Source organism: Chelonia mydas, chromosome 1 (genome assembly GCF_015237465.2).
Source record: "Chelonia mydas isolate rCheMyd1 chromosome 1, rCheMyd1.pri.v2, whole genome shotgun sequence".
In the NCBI taxonomy this organism is placed as follows: Eukaryota; Metazoa; Chordata; order Testudines; family Cheloniidae; genus Chelonia; species Chelonia mydas.
This window is the reverse complement of record NC_057849.1, coordinates 14095995-14121442: the sequence shown is the minus strand read 5'-3', so window position 1 is coordinate 14121442 and position 25448 is coordinate 14095995. Positions and strand designations below refer to the sequence as shown.

The window sequence follows — 25448 nt, the reverse complement described above, 5'->3', positions numbered from 1 at the left end:
AGCAGTGGTCTGTTAGTTCCCGCCCAGGGTATCTTTAGTAAAAAAGTCACGGACAGGTTGTGGGCTTCTGTGAATTTTTGTTTATTGCCCACGACCTGTCCCTGACTTTTACTAAAAATACCCGTGACAGAATCTTAACCTTAATCATGGGTGTTTGGACTCAGGGTTTTTGTTTAGTTTTCAGAACACTAGATAAGTATGGTGTTACATGAAATGCATGATTATTTGTTGAGGCAACAATCTTTAACCAGAGCCTGAGAACATGCAAAATAACTAGAGCTGGTCAGAGAAACTTCGATGGAACCACTGTTTGTTGGAATATGCAAATCCATGGAAATGTAAATACTTTGCAAAATGGGTCAATTTTGCATGAATTTCATTTGGGAGAAAAACGGCAAGGTTGAAACATTCCATTTCAACACTTTTGGAATGAAACACTGATTTTTTTCATTCAAAACACAGTCGCTTCTGAATTTGCATTACATTAGATGTTAGACTATGAAATAAATGTCAAAACTGAAACAAAAAACATTTAGATTGTCAAAACGCAACTTTGAACAACCCGAAACAATTGTTTCAGATTCTTCTTTGCAAAGAATTTCAAAACTTTTGGGTTTCACTCCAATTTAGAATGAAGCCAAATTGTGCAATCCTTAACTCCTTTACGAAACAGAACTTCGAACCTCCACACACCCCATTCGACTGAAGGAATATTGAACAGTTCCAGTAAAACAATATATAAGGGAAAGAACACAGAGCTATTTACAGACAGCCCAGTTGTTCTTTCTTATACTGATACATTACAGTAGATTTGTCCGGATGTAGTTCAACCATTAGGATTTACGCTGTCCTAAGTAAGAATGCAGACATCTCCACCGAAGAAAGGAAATCAGATTATAACATTAAGAGAAGGGTATTAAGCTGAGGATGTGCTGCGATTACATTAACTAGAGACTCCCACAGAAGCATTGCTCCTTGCACTGCAGAGAGAAAGGAGGAGGGGAAAGGGAGTCTATTAGTTTGTTTTCTCATTTGTACAAAAATGTATTTGTAGAACATGAAGGACGGCAGAACCTCCTGGCAAACTATTAAGTGCACGTCACTGGAAATTTGTTACTCAGAAGTATTTTGTGATCAGCCCCAGGGTAAGTCAGTTCTGACAGAGATGATTTGGCAGTACCCAGGGAGGGAGAGACTCTCAGACACCCCAATCCTCCCTTCAGTTAGCTAGAGGAATTTTACATGGGATGTCCAGAAACCCCTTTCACCACTCCCACTGCTTCAAACACATACATAAAATAGGATTCCCTAAACAGATACTACTGCAGCTCAAAGAGGAAATATAGGAACCAATTCAGACTTGTTACCTCTTGCCAACTCTCGGGGGGATGAGGGGGGGGAGAACGTTTGCGTTTTAATCACATGGGTTCAGTCCTGTGTTTTGCTGTTGGAGCATATGCTGTAAGAAGCGTCAAGACCTACTAATGGACAGGGCAGCATGCATGAGCTTCTGCCAATTAAGAACATATATAAACTTAATTCTGGACAGCAGTAGGGAAGGGAGAAGTAATGTGATGTGGGATAGCCTGTTAATCATGCATCCTGATTGCGTGCCTAAAGGAATATAAGATTATTTCTGCTAGGGGAATTCAACCTGTCAGCTGGGCCCCCCCCCCCCCCCGCAGGAATAAAAGACTAATATGAGATGTTCCAAATGCTAGAGCCATGAGACTAATTGGGGGAAAAGCTGAATTTCCTCTCTTTAATTAACTCAAAGCATAAGATACATAGTGAAATCAGTCCAGAGAACGATGGACAAGACATTGTGAACTCAGTGATGAGCTCTCTGAGCTAAAATTCATGGGATTCACCATCACTCAATGTGATGCCTGAATTTTTAAAGAAGGGGGAGCTGCAAAGATTAATTTGCTTGCAAAAACATACACCCTCTGCTTTCTTTGGTTAACTTGGGACTATCTTACTCTTAAACCAAAAAAAGGCTTATGTCCTCTATTCTCAAGTGAATTTAGTGCTGGTAAAATCCTCCATGGATTGAGCAAAGCATAGCTTGTGAGAGTATAAGCTTCCCTAACTCTTCCCTGTTAATATGTGTCAGCCTTGGCCTACAGAGACCACTCAACAGGGGTCTTGCCTCTTTCATCAAGAGAAGTTGGTCCAACAACAGATATTACCTCCCCCACCTCCGCTCTCTAGTACAACCTACCTCAGACGTTCTAACACTTCAGCGTAAAGTTTAAAAGATGGCACCACAATTAAGCCTGTACATTTTAAGGAAGCACAGATACTAGGGCTTTCAAATTTGCCACTTGAACTGTGCAAAAAACTCACTGTGAACCCAGGTACCTCTTGCCTTTGCATTAGGCATCTGAAATTCCGTCAAAAGCCACCAAGCCGGTTGGCACAAGACACTACGCAACAGCTGAGTGGTAACCTCATAAGTCAAGACGACTTTGCGAGGTTATTTCACAACCAACATTCTAGGGGTGCGAAACTACATGAAACCGAAAACAAACTGAGCAGCCGGCTCCCCTGCTTTTTCAGTGCACGTGAGAGAGATGACTGTTGCTGTGAAGAGGTTCTTTCCTCGAAGTACTTTGTTAGTAATCCAATGTAGACTGGGGTACAAAGTTAAGTGCATTGTGGATCCTGAACACAGATCCTGCTTTAATTTTAGTGTCTGGGGAGAAGATTCAGCAAGAAATAAAAAATAATACAAAAATAAAAAACCCACCAACAAAACTATCACAGCTCTCTTTAGACCTTAAGATAGGTCCCTTTGACGATCCTAAGGGAGTTTGACACCTAATTCCCCAATAAATGCCAATGGGACTTTGGTGCCTCATGTTGCAGCCGAGTTGTGGCCTCCCATATGCACCATGCAAAACCAGACGCAGTAGTTTTACTCTAATCTAAAAGGGCACTCAACAGGATTGGATAAGCAAAATGTTCTGCTTCTAAAAACATGTTATGAGCCTAAATCCATAATTAATGCCCAGCCTACAAAACTCCCAGAACCAGAAATTAGAGGTGCAAAAAGTCCACTTAGACTAGAGCATTCCCAGAGCAGGTTTCCATGCACACCTCAATGCTCTGTACACTACTTTTACATGAGTAGTGATATGGTTTTCACCACTTCTCTTGAGAGACTCTTCCAGAGTCGAATAGATTTTTGTCACTGGGCCTCAGTGGGTCACAGCTGAGAACGCCAAATTCAGGACAAACTGCTGAGAAACAGGGCAGACTCATCCCAAACTGGTGGCCAGTAACAAAAATAAACTTCTTGTTAACCAGTGTGGTGATACAGAAATCAAAAATGGAGTCTCCTTAGGCATTTCACCCCTTGGCTCACCACCCAGTCAGTGGACTTTTGATGAGTGGTTACTGAAAACCAATTTCATCATATATAGGGTCCTTCCAATCCCAAGAGATCAGCCACTTTGCCAGGTCAATATATAACTCAAATCTTACCCAGTAATCATGCTGGTGCCAATGCTTTAGTAACTAAAAATAAAGGTTTAATAATAAAAGAAAAAGTTATAAATGGTTAATAGATCATATACATACAAGTGATTTTTCAATGTTCATAGATCAGGATCACAGCAGTGATGGAATAAATGCTAGCTTTCAAAAGTCTCTCTGGAAATTATCCAAGCATACTGGGGGTCATCAGTCCTTGTTCAAAGCTTCCTTGTTAAAAATCCAGTCCATAGAAATGACGCAAGAAATGAACACAAAATGGAGATCTCAGAGGTCCTTTTATATGCTTTGCCATGTGCATGGAATTTTACTGTCCCAAATAAAGCTCACAGCCTCTGTTTGTGGAAAGTTACTGGCCCAAGATGGAGTCCAGGGTCACATGCACATATCATATGTCCTTACATGCTTTCATGACTCTCAGTAGCAGCCACTGCCCATATTCTTACTGGGGCATTCACAGGAAAACTTACTTGGCAGTATGAGTTTCTTCTATGGCCCATTGTTAGAGTGAAATGTCCTTAATGCGCCATCATCACATAGCTGTCTGGCCTTGGTGCAACTCTTATCTGCTGGGTGTTAGCCAAGAATATAACACGTGTATAAGACACACACGTCTATGGCCAATATTCACAACTTTAGATACAAAGATGATACATGCATATAAACAGGATAATCAAACTTAGCAAATCATAACTTTTCCACTGAAACATTACATGACATACTTTGTACCAGATTTGTTGCAGTTGTATAACAGTGATAATATCAATGATATAAAAGGTCATATTCAATCATAACAGTATCACAGTCTCACTGTCAGGAAGTCTGCCCTGCATGATTTTCAAATTGCATTCACTCTGCTGCTATAGCAGCAATTTTCAATGCCTGTACACTTGCTGACTATTTGACGCAGAGAAGTTAAATGTTGTCCACCAGCTTAGGGTCTCAGATCAGTCTGTTTCTTAAGCCAGCCCCTCTATAGCACCATAAACATTCACAACCTCATTTATCAACAAAAAAGGCAGTAAGGGTAAATTTAAAATATAAACTTTCAATCCAAGGGTCTAATACGATCATATTAAAACAGGGTTATCAGTCCGCAGACACCTACAGAAGGTCACCATGGTAGTCAGCCATTCACTTACATGGAATGCCAGAAATAGGAGACACATATTCCAGATTCAAATGACATAGGCCTTTACCAGTTAAACTAAAGGTGCAGCTGCGAAACCTCAGTTAGTTAATGAAATCAACTCAATGTCTATGAGAAGAGCTGACCTATTTCATCAATTATGAGACCGTGACATGCCTACACACACAAGCAATCCCTTCACAATTCAAAGTGGATCCCATAGAAACTGTTCACATGGGGCCAGTCAACCAAGGACCTTATCTTCTCATCTACATTAGTGGGACTTTCCAGGATTAATGGGAATCACCCAACAGGACTTACCTGCTTAATCTCACATCTCCTCAACAGAGACTACAAACTAGACCTCCAAGGACAAGTATGCAGATTGATGAGCCAATCCAAAGTACCAAGCTATTAACTCCTTTCCACTGCTCCCATTCCTCAGTGTCCCGTGGTACCGCTACAAACCCAGAACCAGTCGCTGCGCTACACTTCAGGAAGGCCAGAGCGTCACTAGAGAAATGCAAAATGTTACTACTCAACATAGGACTGGAAGGGACCTCCTGGTCATTGAGTCCAGTCCCCCTGCTATTGCAGGCAGTCCCTCAAAAAGTCTAGAGTTGGGGGAAGGAATGGCTGCTTGAGATGCACCCACATTCTGCTAGCCCTTAATAGCGTGAGACCCAAAGCTGGATCTCTTACATGTCTGTTCACTGTATTATAACTAGACCACTGAACTGGCCTCCAAATGGTATCTGAAGCAGTCATACGCTGTTTTCACTTAACATTGAGTAACCATTTTTGTGGGAAATATGTTATCTATGGATCCGCACTTGCGGCATTTTAACACTTCCTCGCCTAAGTAAACTCACTCTTGTTGCACTTATTCCTACATTTAAATAGGCTTCGAAAGGAGCTATTTCTTTTTAACTATTTATTCAGGAAGTTTTAACAAGTTTACAAATCCTTGCCATGTAAATCCCTGTATACGTATTTAACAGACCAGGTCTGGCTATCAAATGTTAATATTCAATAAAAGGCAACCAAATAAAAAAACTGAATAAAAGGCAACCAAATATCTGTCTATCTGGGTCTTGGGTCTATTCTCCTGGGTACGTAACTGCTGTGTTAATTTTTTCCATAACTATGGTCTCCCATTACTTTTTGAACCATTCCTCAGGGCTTGGGCTGTTCTTCTTCCAATGAGAGGCTGTTAATAGCTGAACAGCTACTAGCAGATGAGAGATTAATTCTCCATTTCCTTTTGTGTGACCCTTTCCACTAGGAAGCCGCAGGAGGATTACCAAAGGATCATCTGGTAATAAACAGAAGTTATTTCTAACGCAAGCACCGCTATGAACATCAAGACGGAGGACTTCACTGGGAATGACAGAAGAGGGGAAGAGTAGAGATGCAGAGAAATCAAGTTACTTTGGTCACTCGATTGTCAAATTACAACTCAGCACTGAGGTGATGCATTCACAGCCATCAGTGGAACTTGGAGATCAACACTACGGGAATTAGCAAAAGAAAAAACGGAAATATTGTCAGGATTTCTCGTCTATCTTCACAATTGCCCAGGTGCATCAGGAAATGGTCAGCTCTTGCTGCAGCATTAGGTGAGTTTCAGCACCTGAATTCTGAGAATGCTGTTGAACAGAAAAACATAATGAAAGGTTCCCAAGTTTCATAAAGAGCAACTTTAAGACCCAGAAAGCAGAAATGCCAACCATTCTGAACCTATTTTAGGGTTTTATATGGCCACCTATCACCGTAATATCTGACCACTTACGGTGTAAAGTCAATACTAATAGAATCGTAGGACTGAAAGGGACCCCAAGAGGTCATCTAGTCCAGTCTCCCACACTCAAGGCAGGACCAAGTATTATCTAGACCATCCCTGACAAGTATCTGTCCAACCTACTCTTAAAAATCTCCAGTGACAAACATTTCATCACCTTCCTAGGCAATTTATTCCAGTGCTTACCTAGCCCGACAGGGAATTTTTCCTAATGTCCAACCTAAGCCGCCCTTGCAGCAATTTAAGCTCACTTCCTCTTGTCCTATTCTCAGAGGTTAACAATAATGTCTCTCTCTCCTTATAACAATCTTTTATGTACTTGAAAACTTATATCCCCTCTAGTGGACTTAGTGGAGTCTCTGGCACTTCTCCCCTTTCAGGGTCAAAACTCTTCTTGGATAGGGTTCTTTTTGGAGGGGCGGAGAGGGGAGGGGTTAAGGAATAGAAAGTCTTTCATATTGTGAGCATCTTTTATGTGGAGAGGCCATCCCAAGAAGAAAGGTTTTGCTGTATTTTCTAAAGACAGTTCAAACTCTGGATTCACCTTACCTGCTTAATTATAGGAAGAGCTAATTGAGAATGGAGAAACTTAGTGGAAGCGATCCAAAGTTACATCAATCCAACACATCACACACGTAACAACACTTCCAGAGCACGATGCTGAAGAATTAAGCATGCTAGTGGCGATGAAGAGTGGCAAGGGCTGGAGGATCCTCTGGGTCACCATAATAAGGGCACAGCTGGACAATAGCTCCTCAGACAATATTAAGAATGAGACACTAACAAACAAGCAATGATATTGACAGACTGGAGGGAGTTCAGAGAAAAGCATCAGAAAGGACCAGGGAGTTAGACCCAGCAGCAACATATGTTCTTTTAGTCTGGGTGATTTTAAAATAAAGATAACTCCAGATGCATCAGAGAAAGTAGGAATTGCTCATTTTAAGATCCTCTGTCGTGGATCGACTCATAGCACTGACTCTCCCTGTAAACTGAAAGGGGCAGTAGAGAGAGAGAAAAAAGTCTTCGCTATCGTTCCATAGCTATGTGCAACTCAAGACAAAAAAGTTCAAAACTTCAAAAGGTAGGGGATTTTTGCACCATGTTCTGAATATTTGAAAATGGCCAGGTTTTGCAAAATTACACTGTGTAGGGTTTGTCCTTGCATAGGAACATTTAAGTACAACTGGGTTCTTTCACTGAAACACTCTACCCAGAACTACTTAGTGTGTCAAGTCTCATATTTGTGCTTGTCCTTAAAGCCACACTTCAGAGATCCTGGTGATTGCAAGAGCATCACAGCTTTCATTGAAAGAAAAGTGCATTTCTAATATTCATGGCTGCATTTAAGAGCTTGAAAGGTTGACAAATCAGAAGGCAAATAAAAAACCCTAAATCTACTATACTAAAAAAAACCCTCATGAATTTTAAACTTATGATTTTTGTGGCCTGGCTCATGATGTTGTTTTTACAGATTGGGGTTGGTAATACAGTAATTCTTCCTAAGACCTGAGATGGTCTTCCCCATCTCTGACATCTAGGATTAAACAGACTATTATGTCTACATGACAGTGCAACTCAGACTGAGCCTCGGGAGTTGCAAGTGACTCTTTAATGTGTCTCCTGCAGCTCTTTGCAGCATATGATATTAAAACACGGTGTGATTTAATTAACAACCAGCCAGGATGCTTTTACTATGTTATTAACTAATTGTAGTTGATAAAATAATATGGGTTAGTCATTTTGCCGTGAGAATTTTCATACAGTAAATGAAACAATGAATTCACACTACTGTGGCTTTTTGGGGGAATGTTGATCGCTAATTTGGCTCCTAAACCACTGAGGAATGACTATCACTGCTATATGACTTAGATCACACTGCTAAGGCCACATACCGGGCTAGATATAACTGAACAAGCTATATGAAGTGCTTCAATATAAAACAAGTTGTTTAACACACAAAGTTCCACAATCAACCATTAAGTCCACTGAGCATAGTTCCAAGTTCTCTGCACAGCTCTATGCTTTAAAGCATGACAAAAATAGCCATCAAAAGCATCTCTGCAAGGGCACCACCCTTCAACAGAAGAGTTGCGTCATCATGAGTCATCCCAGTTCTGCTTTAAAAGCACAAGAGAGGGATGAAAGAGAATGAAGAGTGCTCTTCTAGGATGGGGAAATGTGTTCTGGAGTAACCACTCCGCCCTCGAGGAGGGCTATGGCGTCGATTGTCTAGCAACTCCATCACTCCGCAGAGAAAGAAAGTCAACTAGTCAGCTCCCTGCTCCCTTTGCCCCCATCCCTGCCACAAAGGGCGTAATGAACTTGTGGGCACTTCAGTAAGGGAAGCAAAGTCAGCCCGTGCACTGGTGGGAAGTTCCCATTTATTTAAGATGAGACAATTTGGTTTCCTGTTCTAATTTCTGCCACTAGGACTCGCCAGTTTTTCCAACCTATGTTATCATCAGAACGAAGATAGCTTGAAGAGGGGGAGGGGACACATTCCAGACACTGTATAGTCCCTTTCCCCCTTGTTTTTTACACATTCTTAGGAAGTGCAGATTTCTTTAAATTGAACGAGAGCAAAAGTTCCCTTCTTGCGGCTCTGAAGGTAGCACAGGCCTCTTCTCTCACACGGCACAAGAGCGATGGTTTCGACTGCTCGGTTGCTAGCGTTTGCCCTAACGCTAAGGCATGTGGAACCACCCATGATGGAACCAAAGCGCTTCAGTTCAAGCCACTGCCTTGGTCTCCCCTTACGTTATTTATGCCTCTGCGTGTACCGTCGCAGCAGTGCGCAAACTTTTCCAGTCGCGCCGACCTCCCTGACTGGTCACCTGAAGGAATCCCTTACTTCTGCGCTGCAGCGGGGGCTGCTGGCCAGGGTGGTCATGGTCTTGGTGGCACGGATCCTGCTCCTGTCCCGCTCTGCAATACCCACTCTATTTTTGTAATGCTCCGCTATTATGGCGGCTGGTCCTGCATGACCCCTGGGATCCCAGTTGTTTCATCCCCCCCCCTTCCCGTTTGCACACCACTGTACCATCAGACACACCGTAACGTGACTGGAGGTTTGGAGCTGTTCTGTGGTGTAATGGGTTTGTGTTAGCAGAGGCTTTACCAATGAGCCACTGCTTAGAACAGAGCAAGACCGACAGTGCAGGCCGCAGGGGGAGGAAGGAGGGGAAGAGCATCGAGAAGGACTATCCCAGGGGCGTAGCCATGGATGGGCTGCGGCCCCCTCCCCCCCAACTTAGCCTCCAGACCCACGCCCCGGCCCTAGCCCCGCTCAGCGCTCAAGCCGGGCGCCCCGCTCAGCGCTCAAGCCGGGCAGCAGGGGCTGGGCCCGGTCTGCCCTCCTGCCTGGCACTGCTGCCAGGGAGCGGGGTCAGGGCATGGCCCTCTCCGGCACTTGCCCACAAGCCCCTGCACCCTGACCCCGCTCCCCAGCTGGAGCACTGGGCAAGTGGAGCGGGTGGGGCTGCGAGGCCACCCATTTTCCCAGGGTCTATCCCATTGGCCAGGGTCCCTGGGCCTGGCCCATTGGCCCAGTGGCTTATCCGCCACTGGAAGAAGGGTGAGCGGGTAGCTGAGGGACAGCAGAGGAGATCCTCGAAAAAGGTAGGCCTGCTGCCTCGGGGAGCCAGGCCCGGCGTGGGGCGGTGGGACAGGGAGGGGTGCTGGGCATAGGCACCAAGTTTCTAATCTGCCAGGGGATGCTCCCCCCCAGTTCTGCCCAGGCCCCACCCCCACTCCACCCCTTCCCCCAATACCCCACCCCTGCCCTGCTTCTTCCTACTCCTGCCCCGCCCCTACCCCCTCTTCCCGCCCAGTTCCACCCCCTCTCTCGAGCGCACTGCGCCCTTGCACCCAGCGCCTCCTGATGCCCCGAAACAGCTGATCCGTGGCAGGCGGGAGGCGCGGGGAAGGAGCGGGAGGCGCTGATCACTGGGCCCACTGGCAGGCAGGAATCGCTGGGGGGAGGTAGAGGTGTTGATGGGGGGCTGCCGGTGGGTGCTCAGTACCCACCATTTTTCCCTGTGAGTGCTCCAGCCCTGGAGCACCCATGGTGCCGGGAACCATGCATGCTAGAGAGCGGCATCTCCTCCTGTAGCTGGGTGCGCACCGTGGCCCTGGGAGGCCCCTGGTCAGAGCGTCCATCACCTCCCGCAAGGCTGGCTGGAGGCAGGCCCCCTATCCCTCCTGCTCCCCTTCCTCTATCCCTCTACCATTGCCCACCCACCAAAGTCGGGGCCCACCCAAATGTTCCATCCTGGCTACGCCACTGGAATATCCTGCCACAAAAGTTATGAATATAGCTGATCAATAAAGTACCTAAAATGGGTTTGCATTGCAACAAAAATGCCAGTACAGATATATATGCTGTGTGCACAACAAAAATATTCCACGGGGAATTATAGTCCACTCGTAAGGTAACAGACCAGATCTAATAAGGTATTTTCTGTTCTAAACTCCAAGGGTAGGATTCCATGAAAATAATCTGATACAAAAGCATTTACAGCTTGAAACATCTCAATTGGGATTCAAAGAAAAGAAAGGTCTAGACAAGTATAGACAAAAGAAACGACCACTACTTAGTTGCACCTTAGATGGCTAAATAAATGTGTTTGTGTATGTGTGTGTATGTGTGTATATATATATACACACACACACACACACACATATATGCGCGCGCGCACACACACACACACACACACACACACACACACACGTTTCCACCACCTTTTTTGGAGGGGGTTGGGGGGCGCTATATTGTCACTGATCCCGGGTCTCCATTCTTTGGGTTCTTACTTCTCCAGTGATATCGCTGTTTTTAAAATTACACTTCCCCACACAGGTGCCATTTAACCACGTCACCCAAGAGGGAAAGAATCTGCATCCCCATTCAAAAGCACTGGAAATCAGTTTCCACACTTCTAAGGCGAATTACAGGATTATATTTTGAAAGTGTTCTATTAATGTAATAGGTGGTATAACGGTTTTATTAAAGCGTTAAATAGTAAAGCACAGCAGGAAAGATTGGGTCTGGCTGGGATTCGAGGACAACACAGCAACCCCATTTTTAAGAACAGGTTAGACAAGCACCTGTCAGGAATGGTCTAGTTCAGGGGTGGCCAACCTGAGCCTGAGAAGGAGCCAGAATTTACCAATGTACATTGCCAAAGAGCCACAGTAATAAGTCAGCAGCCCCACCCCCCCAGCTCCCTCCCCATTCCCAGCGCCTCCCACCCACCGGCAGCCCTGCCGATCAGCGCCTCCCCCTCCCTCCCCACACCTCCCGATCAGCTGTTTCGTGGCATGCAGGAGGGTGGGGGTGGGGGGAGGAGCGAGGGCATGGCAGGCTCAGGGGAGGGGACAGGAAGGGGTGGAGTGGGGGCAGGGCCTGTGGCAGAGCCAGGGGTTGAGCCGTGAGCACCCCCCAGCACATTGGAAAGTTGGTGTCTGTAGCTCCAGCCCCAAAGTCGGTGCCTGTACAAGGAGCCACAGGTAGGCCACCCCTTTTGCTTTACATCCAGCCTTGAGCATCAAGCAGGGGGCCTCATTCGAGAGGGCAAAGGAAGGGTTTACAAACCTAATTCCCTCCTCATTTTATCTATTCAGAAGAAGGCTTCTATACTATCTCCAGGTTTTCCTCCCCAGAGACTCCAGCTCCTTTTTCTATTGGTACACCTTGCAGAGCTGACACCTAGTAGCCACTGAGTTGCCGGTTGCTCACTGATTATTCTGTAGGGTTATAGTAAAGCCCTACCCCAAGGAACAACAGAGTCTACGGACCCCACCATCCAGTGCATGGGTGTAGGAGCCAAGAAATCCTGCAGTGAACTCCCAGCTCTGCTGCCAATTTGCCGCACGGCCTTGCACACATCACAGCTTTTTGCACCTTACTGAACCCCCTCCCTCCATACGTCTAACAGGGTAATACCTCCATCACAGGGGCATCGTGAGGATGAGCTATTTGTACTGCTTTGAAGAGCTACACACATGCTAAATATTAAACAGTTTCCTTTTAACTTGCAGCAAACAGCAGCCCAGGAATTTGATAGCAACCCCTGATTAATGCGGTCAAGAAACTTGATTTAATTGTCTCATTACAGACTGTTAATTCCAGTTCTCTTTTATGCAGACGAGGCCCAGATACACCTTGAGCCTGCCAGCACAGAGGTTTCCGTTTTCAAAGATCCAATGTACTCTGGGGGACTTGTTTAGTTCAAATAGGAATCGGGATTCACAAGAGGGCTAACGAGTTACCAACATTCAATAAGCAGGTACTATAATGCTGACCCCCACATCTCTGGTTACACTTCAAAGCAAGGTAGTGCAAAGAGCTGGTTCAGGGGCCGCAGAAGAGAGAGCAGCCTCTGTTACCCATTGAAAGGCTATACCAGCAAGTGACCTATTGCAAGGAGAGGGAAAGGGGACAGACTGGAGCCACATAAATTGCACTCTGAGAACAATGACAGAATGAAGCATTAGAAACAGAGCTTGAAGGAAGTGTAGTCCAGCGGTTAGAAGCAAGACAGCCCAGCAGTTAGGACTCCAGGGTTTTTATTTCTGGCTCTGTTACTTAATCTGAGCTCAGGAAAGTCACTTAGTACATGTTTCTGCCTCTTTTTCCTCCCCATTTGTAAACTTGGGGTGGGGGGGAATCCCTCCCTGTGTCACGGGGGCTTTGGTGGGGATGGATTGCTTTGAGATCTTTGAATGAAACGTGCTAAATAATCACAGAGCACTAGGAATTACCGTTACTGATAACGTATGAACCAACACTCCTCATTCATCTAAATGCCATCCAGGTTTGGGAGTCAATTTGCAGCATTACCCAGTCACCCACAGATCAGGAGACAATCAAAACATGACTATGACTAACTTAAGATCCAGCACTAAACAACTAAGTGGACTAGGAATCTCGGTGGCCTCAGCCACTTGTACCCCAATGGGGTCCCAGAACAGCAGAGCCAGGTAGAGTTGCCAACTTTCTATGTGCAGGAAACCGAACACCCTTGCTCCGCCCCTTTCCCAAGGCCACGCCCCCACTCACTCCATCCCTCTCCCCCACCCTTGCTCACTCACTCATTTTCACTGGGCTGGGGCAGGGGGTTGCAGGGTGGGGGGAGGTGAGGGCTCTGGCTAGGGGTGCAGGCTCTGGGGTGGGGCTGGAGATGAGGGGTTTGGGGGTGCAGGAGAGAGCTCCAGGCTGGGGCAAGGGGTCAGGGTCTGGGAGGGGGCTCCAGGCCAAGGCAGGGGGTTGGTGTGTGCGAGGGGGTACAGGTTCTGGGTTAGAGGTGTGGCCTCCGGGGTGTGGCCATAAATGAGGGGTTCAGGGTATAGGATTGGGATCTGGGATAGGACAGGGGGTTGGGGGAGCGGGAGTGAGAGCTCCGGCTGCAGGTACAGGCTCTGGGGTGGAGCCAGAGATGAGGGATTTGAGGTTCAGGAGAGGGCTCCGGGCTGAGGCAGGGGGTTATGGTGTGAGAGGGGGTATGGGATCTGGGCTAGGGAGTGCAGGCTCCAGGGTGGGGCCAGAAATGAGGGGTTCAGGGTGCACGAAAGGGATCCTAGCTGCAGCAGGGGGTTGGGATGGAAGGGTGGGTGAGGGCTCCAACTGGGGGTGCGAGCTCTGGGGTGATGCCAGGGCTTGAGGTGCAGGATGGGGCTCTGGGCTGGGGCAGGGGGTGCAGGAGGGAGCGTGGGCAGTGCTTACCTCAGGCAGCTCCCGGGAAGCTGCCGGCATTTCCCTCCGGCTCCTAAGTGGAGGCTCGACCATATGGCTCTCCACACTGCCCGCACCTGCTCCTGGCCAATGGGAGCAGCTGAGCTGGTGCTGAGGGCAGGGGCAGCGTGCAGAGCCCCTGTGGCCATCCCTCTGCCTAGGAGGCAGAGGGAGATGCCCGCAGCTTCCCAAGAGTCGCAGAGAGTCAGATAGGGAGCCTGCCTGCACTGCTAAACGGACTTTTAATAGCCCGATCAGTGGTACTGACCGGAGCCGCCAGGATCCCTTTTTGACTGTGTGCTCAGGTTGGAAACCAGACACCTGGCAACCCTAGAGCCAAGCCACCTTCCCTCTCTTCTCCCCATTTTCCCAGATACCTTAGACTCTTTGCATGACAATCAGCAATGGTAGAAGCAGGGAGGCACAGCGCTGTCAGGAAATCCTCGACGGCATTAAGAAGCACTTGTCACAGGAGTTAATCCAGACATAAGCTTTGCTTGGCAGAGGTGCCCGGTGTTGACAGGGATCCAGTGGAATTGTTATCAAAGGGCTCCAGATAAAGAAGGGATTATTATGTCTGTTGGAAGTGCTGTTTGGAGAATGGCATTTTGCTGTTTAAGACGTTGGGCCCACTCTTCTGTCCCTGGCTGGCTGAGTGAAGTTCTTGGGGCACCTCCTCTGAACACTGAAGAGGCAGAACCTATGTTCTCTCTTGAGCTGTGCTCTCAATGCCAACATCCTATTCTGAGGAGTGGCAGTGCTACCTAGCGGTTAGAGCACAGGACCCTGTGTCAAGGCCCTTGGGCTCCGTTCCCCATGCTGCCACTGATTCACCTTACAGCAGCTTGACTTCTCTGAGGAGGCCTCCCTCGCAAATGGTACTCTGAGACTTGTTTGTAACTCCTCCAAAGGCCCCGGGAGAACAGCATGCCGGGAGTGAAGCTATTGCATTCACTCCAACCAACATAAAAAGTGCCACTAAAAACCATAGTCAATCCCAGCCCCCAAATAAAGACGTTCAGAATGGGGTTTAGCCCTCAAGTTTGGTGGTGCTGATACTGTCACACTGCACTCATAGAAAACAGTATGGTGTTAGGGGAGAGCTGGAGAGATGGGGAAGAGGTTGGGCTTTTTCCCCAGGTCTTCTGGAACGGGCTCTGGCACATGGCACTAAGATTAAGCAGTTCATTGGCTTCTCCACACCCAGCACTTGGAGTCACTTCAGCTGATGCAAACTCATCCGGTTCATGAGTAGATCTGGACTGTCTGCCACACCCTACTAAGGGTTGGATCAGGTTGGATCAGCAAAGCTTCATAGTGAGTTTCAATGTCTCCATGTAAAGGTACCAAAAAACATTAAAAGGGGCCACTTCTGAGACAGGAGCACCATGGTCCTGGCTGGAGGACTTTTAAAGCAAACTCTCTGTAATGGCCTGGCTAGCAGACAGGTCCCGACTGCCCGCTTTTGGATGGAATGTCAGACTTCCTTAACCTGCATGATCCATCCTAGTGCAGCAGTACCATGGTCCCTGGATAGAGCTGGCTGGTTACATGGTGCTGGCTCTCCTTATACCCAACTGCTTCTTTGTTGCAAACTACCTAATGGTCTGTAAAAGCAACTTGAAATGAGGTCAAAGGAGCCCTTAGCTACTTCTTGTAAAGGTTGTTGCTATATAAAGAAGAAACTGGTCAATAGCAATGGCTCACTAGACCTGGAGCTGGCAGATACCAGAGAGAAAAGTCCCAGGAAGAGGAGAATGAGGCAGCCAGGCAAAAGGACCAGGAGCAAGAAAGCGTGCTTGGGGAAAAGAGGCTGTCACTATCTGGTGGAGAAGCAGAGGGAAACCGAAGAACACAATACTCAGAGGGGCAAGAAAAAGATCAACTTTTATCCAAAAAGGATACCACCACTTACTGCATGCTAGACAATAGTTACCAGACACTGCTTCTGCATGCAAGCAGTGATGGTAGTTGCCATATGAATGTGATCAGTGACAAACAGGAGAAGTAGTTTCTCTGATGACTAATGGGTGCGAAGATGGTAAAACAGTCTCTGGTCCACGCTGTGGAGGTGTTGATAATCCCAGCTCTACTGAATGGCCACAGTGAATGAGCCAAAACACTGCTGGTACATCGAATGGAGATTGTACTGTAATTCAAGTGGGAGAGGTCTATGTGTTTGAATTAGATGGGCCAGAGATTTGTTCCTGCTATCGGCCATAAAGAGAGATGTACAATTAGAACATGTAAAACAGCTGATCAGTTAAGTACTTTGCAGCCACAAGATCATTATGCTCTCAGTTATTCCTGACAAGGTCCAGGATTCACAGCACAGAGCAAGGCTGATTCACCAAGTAACCTGTATCCAAGGGATTTAAACCACAAAATGTACTAGAGGCATCGGGACAAAAACAGTTTGTAAGCAGGGGGAACTACGTAAGGGCAGACACAGATTTACATATCTGTAATTAATGTCTCAGTGTTATGACAGCTAAACTAAAGAACGTATCCCGTGCTGGAGCACAGAAGCAAATTAGGCTATTATTAAATTGGACTCATAGCAATTAAAATTTTTAAACGACAAAAGTTCACATCATTCCTATCTCCAGCCTAAAATTTATGGTCATAAGATAAAAAAACATGAGTCAGTCTCCAATCTAAGGCCAGAAGGGAAATCCAATCCCAGTGAGATACAGTTCTACACAATTTCATTCTTTTAAGCTCCAATTTCCCGATCTTTGTGGATTTTCATAGATTCCAAGGCCAGAATGGACCATTGTAATCATCTAGTCTGATTTCCTGTATAACACAGGCCATAGAACTTCTCTAAAATAATTTCTAGAGCAGATCTTTTAGAAAAATATTCAATCTTGATTTAAAAATTGCCAGTAATGGAGAATCCACCATGATCCTTGGTAAATTGAATAAATGAGTAAGGCTACAATTAGTTATGGAGGTCACGGCAGGCACGGATTCCGTGACTTTACTGGACCTCTGTAACTTCTTTGGCTTCAGCTGTCAGCAGCTGAAGCTGGGGCTGGAGGAGGGACTGTGCACACCCTTGCCCCGCAGCTGGGGCTGGAGCCATGACTGTGCTCCCCCACCCCGCAGCCAGGGCCACGTACCCCTGCCCCATGGCGGGGACTGCATCTGGGGCCATGTGCACCTACCCCGCAGCTTGCAGCCCCCCTCACAGCTTCCCAGGGCCGTGTGCGCCCCTGTGTCTGGGGTTGGAGCCAGGACTGCGTGGCCCTGCCCAGCAGCTGTAGCCAGCTCCAGAGCAGGAGCTGTACGTCCCCCGCCCAAGTGGCTGCGTGCCCCCGCTGAGGCTGTGGACACTGGAGCCGGGGCTGTGCCCTTCCCTCGCCCCCCCATAGCAGAGGACTTGGCCTATCAGTCCCCTCCAGAGGACTCCAGCTGTCATTCTACCCTTCTTTCTCCCCACCCCCACCACCTTGCCCCGCCCCTGGTTATTTTTAGTGAAGTCACAGACAGATCACAGGCTGCTGTGAATTTTTGTGTATTGCTGTGGTGTTTAGATGTTGCTTGTAATTATTAGAATTGGGAGCACTGGCTGTTGGGAGTCTGAAAGGACAGGAAACAGGAAGGAGGGGAGAGGAGTTGAAGAGGCTGAGGGAGAGCTACTGAGGGTGCAGCAGCAGCTTGGAAAAGAGGTTTCCACTTTAAAAAATAAAGTCCTGTTGAAGTTTGTTAGTACCTTGCCTGGCTACTACAACAATTGCCCATGACCTCTCCATGACTTTTACTAAAAGTAACCATGACAAAATCTTAGCCTTACTAATGAGTAATGATTCTCACAGTTAAAAATGTATGCCTTATTTACAGGCTGAATTTCTCTAGATCCAATGGCTGGAAGTTGAAACATGTTATACCTTTCTCCACTAGATTGAAGAACAGATTATTAAATATTTGTTCCCCACATAGATACTCAGACTAATCAAGTCACCCCAACCTTCTCTCTGCTAAGCTAAATAGATCGAGGTCCTTGAGTCTATCACTATAAGGCATGTTTTCTAATCCTTTAATCATTTTTGTTGCTTTTCTCTGAACCCTCTCCCATTTATCAACATCCTTCTTGAATTGCAGACATCAGAATGGACATAGTATTTTAGCAGCAGTCATGCTACTTCCAAATAGATGGAAAATAAACCTCTCTACTCCTACTCAAGATTCCCGTGTATGCATCCCAGGGTCACATTAGCCACAGCACCATGGTGGGAGTTCATCTTTAGTTACTTACCCACCATGACCCCCAAATCTTTTTCAGAGTCACTACTTCCCAGGATGGAGTTCCCCATCCTTTAAGTAAGACCTATATTCTTTGTTCATATATGTACACATTTAACATTTAGCCACATTAAAATTTGTGCCCAGTTTACCAAACAATCCAGGTTGCATCCTCCAGGTCTGGGTGGGGCTAGCGCTGGGGCTGGAGGAGAGCCGGGGCTGGGAGGTGGGCCTAGATGCTATGTGGGTGAACCACGGCCCACCCATAGCTACACCCCTGGTTTTACCTCAAGTTTTCAAACCTCAAAAGTTTCAGTTGGTGTTTGAGTGGCAATTTAGAGGATTTGCCTCCCCCACAACCCAAGAAGCTGGTCACCAAAACCCATTCAATATTTTAAAATTACTGAGATGCAACCAACCTATAAAACAGCTGGTTTAGTTTTGCTCAATGGATTGACAAGAAATTACTGATTACATTTGGATTTTGTGGACTTCTCCAAACAAAAATTCCTCTCCCAAGGGCGAGATTTGAGGCACTCAGATGCTACGCTTACAGGAGCAGCATAACCACATTCGTGTGAACAGAACAGACTCTGAACACGTTTCTCTTCTTATACATGCTCATTGTCCTCGTACAACAGCAGAAGAGTACTGATTTCTAATGTACAGCAGAGTGAGATGCCTGCCTTACACCTGTGTGAAAAGAGAATCAAGCCCCCTAATCCCACATTTCAGCCCCAATGGATTTTAAAAGACTGAAGCTGCAGCAGAATCTGAATTACAGCACAGCCAGTGAATGCTGCTGTAATACTGTAATACCCAGCATCAGGTCAGTTAAGGTAAAAGCCTGTGAGTTACACATGGAGACCACCACATGTATACACTGCCATTAGAAAGGCTGCTCCCTAGGCGTTTCATTGCTAGGAATCCATCAGCTGGAGAGTTTTATCTGGTGACCACCTACAGAAATTGCTATTTCTGCATTGTGACAGGTTTCAGAGTAGCAGCCGTGTTAGTCTGTATTTGCAAAAAAGAAAACGAGGACTTGTGCCACAAGTACTCCTTTTCTATTTCTGCATTAGATCTTTCAAAGCACAAATGGCAACTATATGCCAAACCCAGTTTGTACTGGTCCCTCACACCTCTAGGGCTGCAAATCGTATGCTGGCGCAGGATGTCTCATTAAGATGAAGCAATGATCTAATCAGAACGTCCTTATTCGAGTACCTTCTGACAGAGCGGTCACTAAATCATTTGTTTTATGCCAACTAGGACACTTGCAGGAATAATGCGAGAACACAAGCAAAATTGTTTCCTTTTTATGAAGACTCCAATTAATATTTTAAAAGCATGAAAGGCAATCTCGCCAGTAGGTTAGGAAAACCGCACTTAATGGAAAAGGAGCTGCAAGCCTCACAGCGGCTACTCATCCGTCAAAATTAATACAAAAAGGAAATCAAATGTGCAAGAAGTGTGTGGCCTTTTGTCCTTCAAAAGGTTATAGAAGGGTAAGAGACAATTACAGTTACACGCCGCTCTCTAACAAAAATGTAAATCTCAAGCTTACAATTAAAATTCTCATTTTCATTTAAATCTTCCACACAGCAGGAAGTCTGAGCTGCATTTTTATAAGTTGCAAGTGGGGAGAGGAGAAGTGACTTTAAAACCTTGGCTCTTCACTAGGAACTTGATCTACGTGGATTTCACTGGAGATCTCCAAGTTTCTGTATCTACCCCAGCCAAGCAAGCTGCATTTGACAATGGCGCTCCCTCCCACAACTGCTTTTGAAAGCTGTTTTTCTGCTTGTCTGCCCAGGGTAACTAGAATTCAACATCCCATGCAACAATCCATGGTGGTTTTAGAGTACAACAAAGGGTCAAGCGCACCTTGCTACGGTGACTAATAAGTTCACGCTCCATATCGATATGGCGACCGTTTAACCACAGCCAAAGGCGGACGCAGTGGGTAGTCGGATTCCGATTGTCGAACGCTGCTCTCTGTGAGCGTGGGCAAGGCTTAGCTATACGCCAACCACCACACAATAATTTATAATGAAAACAGGGGAAAGTCCTAAGGGTAGCTGAGGGTGTAGCAGCAGCCAGCAGCTGCTGTCTCCTTGCAACTACAGGGCAAAGACCAAAGAACCGCACCAACTACAGATTTTCCACAGAGGGCAAGCCGTAGTGAACAATTTTTACTCATCAGGCCATGAGGAAACTCATCAGGCCATGAGACAAATGCCACGGTTGGATGCACATCGTTTTGAGATGATTAACATATCTACATTGCGATCCTTAATTAAGTGCAAGGTTTTGGAATTCTAGCTAGTTGCCAAAAATGCCCATGCAGTCAAGAAGTCTGGGCACCCAGAACATCAAATCAATAATTAATAGCTTCCTTAAAGAGTTCACCATGCTAGGACTACTGCTTAGCTCTGGATCACCATCACCTTAGTAGCAAATGGCAAAGCAATAGCCACCATTTGAGATTTGGTTCACATCTACCCACCTGCACAAAATTTCAGTGACTAAATAGATTTAGTGCAAATTCACTCATTACGTAGTATGTTTAAATATTCAGGGACAGGTTCTCCTACCCCTACTCAGCATCAGCAACATCTTACTCCTCAGGTGGTGCAATTAAAGATAGAGGAGCTACTTGCAGAGTAAGGTACTAGCATGGAAGAAAAACATTCTAAAAGCTTCAGGCAGCAGATCTACTGCTTCCAAATTATTTCTGTATTCCTGACACTTGAGCGCTATCTGACAGCAACGTGGCATGGTGTGACGTACAGGATGCCTATGTCCCGTCACCCTCTGGTGAAAGGTCCACCAAGCAGTTAAAGGTACCCACTACTTTCACTACCACAACCTGCAGGAGGTTTCTTTTTGCTAACGTGATGGAGACATCTCTTTTTGGAGCTGAAAATCAAAAGATTCCAATCCAGCTCTGCTTATGTGCACTCACTGGCAGCTACATCCGTTCTCTGCGCCACATGGATGCGCTATGGCAGGAAGAGGAATGAAAGTTGAGGAAGAGTGGACAGACAACAGAGGATGCAAGAACAAAGCCTAGGAAAAAATACTCAAGAACCGAATCAAAACCAGGGAGGTACACGGCCTCTACTTTTTATTTATTTTTAAGTGGTGTGACAATGTTTCATTCTAGGTATTAACATCTGTATATTTGTTTTCTTCTACAATAGTACAGGGTTTTCAGGAAGACTACAAATAAGGCCTCTTAGAATCTCAATTTAGTCTGGCCCTACCTAACTTTGTTAACTCACTTACTCTTTCCCTTCTTGCTTGCTACTTCAAGCTCTGAAGCTCTGTATGGACAAGCAGAGCAAAATTAGCTGAACCATGCAATGCAGTTAAGGTTGCCAACTCCTCTCTTACCTCTCAGAGAGCTGATGCCCACATGGGAGGACATAAAAAGTCCAGTGCAAAGAGCTTTACACAATGTATTAATTTCTTTAGCAGAACTGTAGATTCATGATTCAATCTTGTGGATGACAATTTATGGCAACAAAACCAAGATTAGTGCAAGACGAGGCATGTTTCACTTGAAAATTAAGGCTGCACATACCCCCTGGGCCTCACTCTTGAACAATACCCTTACAACCAATCTTTAGCTAGTAAATCTCATACTCTAGCTAGTAGATGTCTCTATTTTTAAAGCCCTTCTTAAAGGGTGCGAACAGCTAACCTAACTCTGCTGCGCCACTGGACACAATTCAGCATCTTGGCAAATGTCTTTTAGTGCAGTGAAGTAATTCTACTCACCACTGTATTTCTCAACATTCTGACCCAGTTTCCTGGTCATGTTTTAAATGCTTTTAACAGTTGCTACAGCAAAACTCTTGAGCATTGAGAAACAAACAAGATCTTCTAGAGGGGAGGAGTTCTGCATATCAGTTTGTTCAAACCTTTTCTTAACCCCAGTGTAGATTTGTTTTTAAAGTAGTATGCACTAGAAACTGTATAATGTTGAAATGAGAGAAGCAACAGTAACTGATCTAAGGAGTAAGACATATTTAGTGCTGTCCAGGGGTGTGGAATAAAGAGACATTTGTAACGTACGAGCATTCAGACTTTTCACAGGTCTTGCGGCAAGTGGATTTAGTGCTCATGAAGGTGCCACATGGACAGTTCTAGACACGTTCTTTATCCATAAAACAGGTGAAGCATTAGCAGCAGTATAAGCTTCCCCATATACCTCTGCCAAAATACCTAAACGCTGCCCTAGTAGGGATGGAAATACCCTCTGTAACAAGGAAATAGTCTGGTTTCCATAGCCTGTTCAGTCCCAGCTAGTGCTCACTGTTCTGCTTTCCTCCAAGTACAAAGAAACCACTCAACACACCTTCTGCAACCTAACTGCAGAAACTCAGCACTGCCTGTGGTATAGGAAGCAAAAATGCACTAGAGGTTTGAAGTACCCAAAACTGATGATGCGAATAATAAATAAAATATTATGACTATTTCGCTCTTATCAATAGATCTCAAAGAACTTAAGGAAGGAGATTGGTATTATCACCCCGCATTGCACAAAGGAGGTAATGGGGGAATTTTGCACCACTGCGCATGTGCAGAATTTATGCCCCCCGCAGATTTCTTTGCTTCTCTGCAGAAAAATGACTGACAGGGAAGCAAAGAGAAGCTGCAAGAGCAGTCATGCACCACTCCCTAGCTGCGCAGGTACATCTTTCAGGCACCCGGAGCAGCCAGCGGACAGGTAAGTCACCGCAGGGCTGGGGACACCCCAGCCAGTGGCTCCTACCCTGAGCCAGGTTCAGCTGTGAGTCCCACACCTAGAAACCTCCCCCAGCTGCAGGAAGCTCAGCATCCTCCCCTGCTTCCTGCCCCCCTTGCCCTTCAGTTGTGGTGGGAGGAGTCACTGTACAGGGAGCTGCTCCCCATCCAGCCAACCCCCATACATCTGTACCTCCCATACCCAAACACTGCCACTAACTCATCCCATACACCTAGAACCCCCTAGCCCTCCATACCCCAACCCCACTCCACTGAACCTCAACCCCTCCATCTGGAGCCCCTCTGCACCCTGATCCCCTGCCTCCAGACCCCACCCCTGCACTCAGACTACCCCCCATTGAGCTCCTTGCACTCAAACCCCCACCCCTGGACCACCCTGAGCCCCCACATCCGGACCCCCATGCCACTGACCCCCAACTAGCTGCACCCAGACCCCCCTGCTGAGACCTCCACACCCAGACCCCTCTGCTGAGCCCCAACTACTTTCACCTAGAAGCCCCTGCAGAGATCCACTGCTCCTGGAACCCCCGCAATGAGCCTCTGTGCATCCAGATCCCCCACACACCTAGGACCCCCCCCCCCCCGCCACTGAGCTGCCTGCACCCAGATTGTCCCACACAGAATCCTCTCACCCCACATCTGGATCCTGCCTCACTGAGACCCTCCACTCTTGGATCCTGCCTGCCCCACACCTGGTGCACCTGGCGCAGAGGGCAGTGCCCGAGCGTGTTTCTGGGGCAGGCCCAGGCCTTGTGCTGCTTTGGGGTCGGGTGCAGCCTCACCACTGAGTCCGTGTCCCGGGGGTGGGGAGCCTGCAGGGTGATCTCTCACCTTCGTACCGCCAATGGTCTATCCTCCCCACTGCCATGCTGGAGCCTCCGCATTTATTTATTGACAAATAAAACTTGCAGAATTATGCAGACTTTTAAAATATTGGGCACGGAATTTTTAATGTTTTGGTGCAGAATGCCCTCAGGAGCAAGAGATGAAGTGACTGTTCCAAGGTCACCCAGCAGGCCAGAGGTAGAGTTGGGAACAGAGCCCAGGTCCCCTCAAGTCCCAGTGCGGTGCTCTGCTCACTATGCCACACTGCTTCGAAGAGGAACCAGGCTGCAGTACTGCAGCTCGATTAGCTGCCTCAGCCCCAACAGTGGCTATGCCAGTGGTCCCCAACTTTTCTGTGGGAATAGCACATTAGCACAGACACCCCCGCCGCCAAAATGCCTCCGAGAAACGGCAACACTTCTCGGCGGGCGGTTCTCTGGCGGCCGTGCAGTGTCCCGCGGGCGCACACAACTGCCCCGGCAGGCGCCATTGCACCTGCGGGCAACACGTTGGGGACCCCTGGGCTATGCCATCAGAATTGCTTCACCAGGGAGGTAACATCTGCCAGCCAGGAAGCCATAGGCTCTTAAACAGACCAAATTAAACAAAGGAGGGAGAACTGAAGCCTCCTCATACATGCAAAGGGCAGACCAGAGATATTAAAATGAGAGGTTGTGACACAAGCTGACAAGGGCCGTGTAATTCACAAGCCTGAAGGCCGAGAACAGGGATACACGCATCCTCTTCTGCCACAGCAACAAAGGGTCAGGAACGCTCATGGTTTGAGTTAAAAACACATGCCGTCTTTACCGCAGAGAAATCCCCAGGACCCTGGGGCCAGTAATTTCTATCCCTCACTTCAGTAACATATAAAGCAGCCAGGCTGCATAGAACCAGAGCTATTGCGAGCACTTTTTAAAACTGAAGCCTAATTTCACATTCAAGGCCAGCCTCCAGGTTCCCCATACCTGGCTATACGTTCAAAAAATTAACATGAACACGGGATGCATATGGGAGGAGACACCTGGTTACCAACCTTTGTGGTGTCATCATGTGACCGCTGGTACCGTTTCCAACGGCAGCCATAGATCCCGGTCAGGCATGACAAACATAACTGCGGCTCGTAGTACTGGAGTGGTTGGTGTTTAACCATGCTCTTCCCAGCTCTTCAGGAGCACACTATCAGAAATCCATCAGGTCTTGGGAGTGCCCTGAAAAGAGAGAAGAGAGGGAAGCTGTGAAATCTCAGATCCTTTAAAATGGATGGAAATGATGGAAGCAGAACGTGGTTCATAGTTAGAACTGGAGAACGGTCGTCAGGACTCCTGGGCTGTATTCCCAGCTTTACCAGGATTTGGGCAAATTGTCCAACTCAATTAAAGTTTATATTTGAAAAACGTCTACTTGTTGTGCTGGCACAACACTGAATGATGTTTACT

General features: G+C 46.7%; 1 protein-coding gene across 6 annotated transcripts in view; it reads right to left on the bottom strand.

The window, feature by feature from the left end:
• GDPD5 (glycerophosphodiester phosphodiesterase domain containing 5) overlaps positions 1–25448 on the bottom strand; it is a 335621-nt gene that overhangs the window by 187792 nt on the left and 122381 nt on the right. For all 6 annotated transcript variants that reach the window (XM_037882114.2, XM_037882015.2, XM_043527653.1 and 3 more), the window contains one exon: positions 25046–25220. In XM_037882114.2, coding sequence (XP_037738042.1) covers positions 25046–25162 — 117 coding nt within the window. In that variant the 5' untranslated portion in view covers positions 25163–25220. The remainder of the gene's footprint in view (positions 1–25045; positions 25221–25448) is intronic.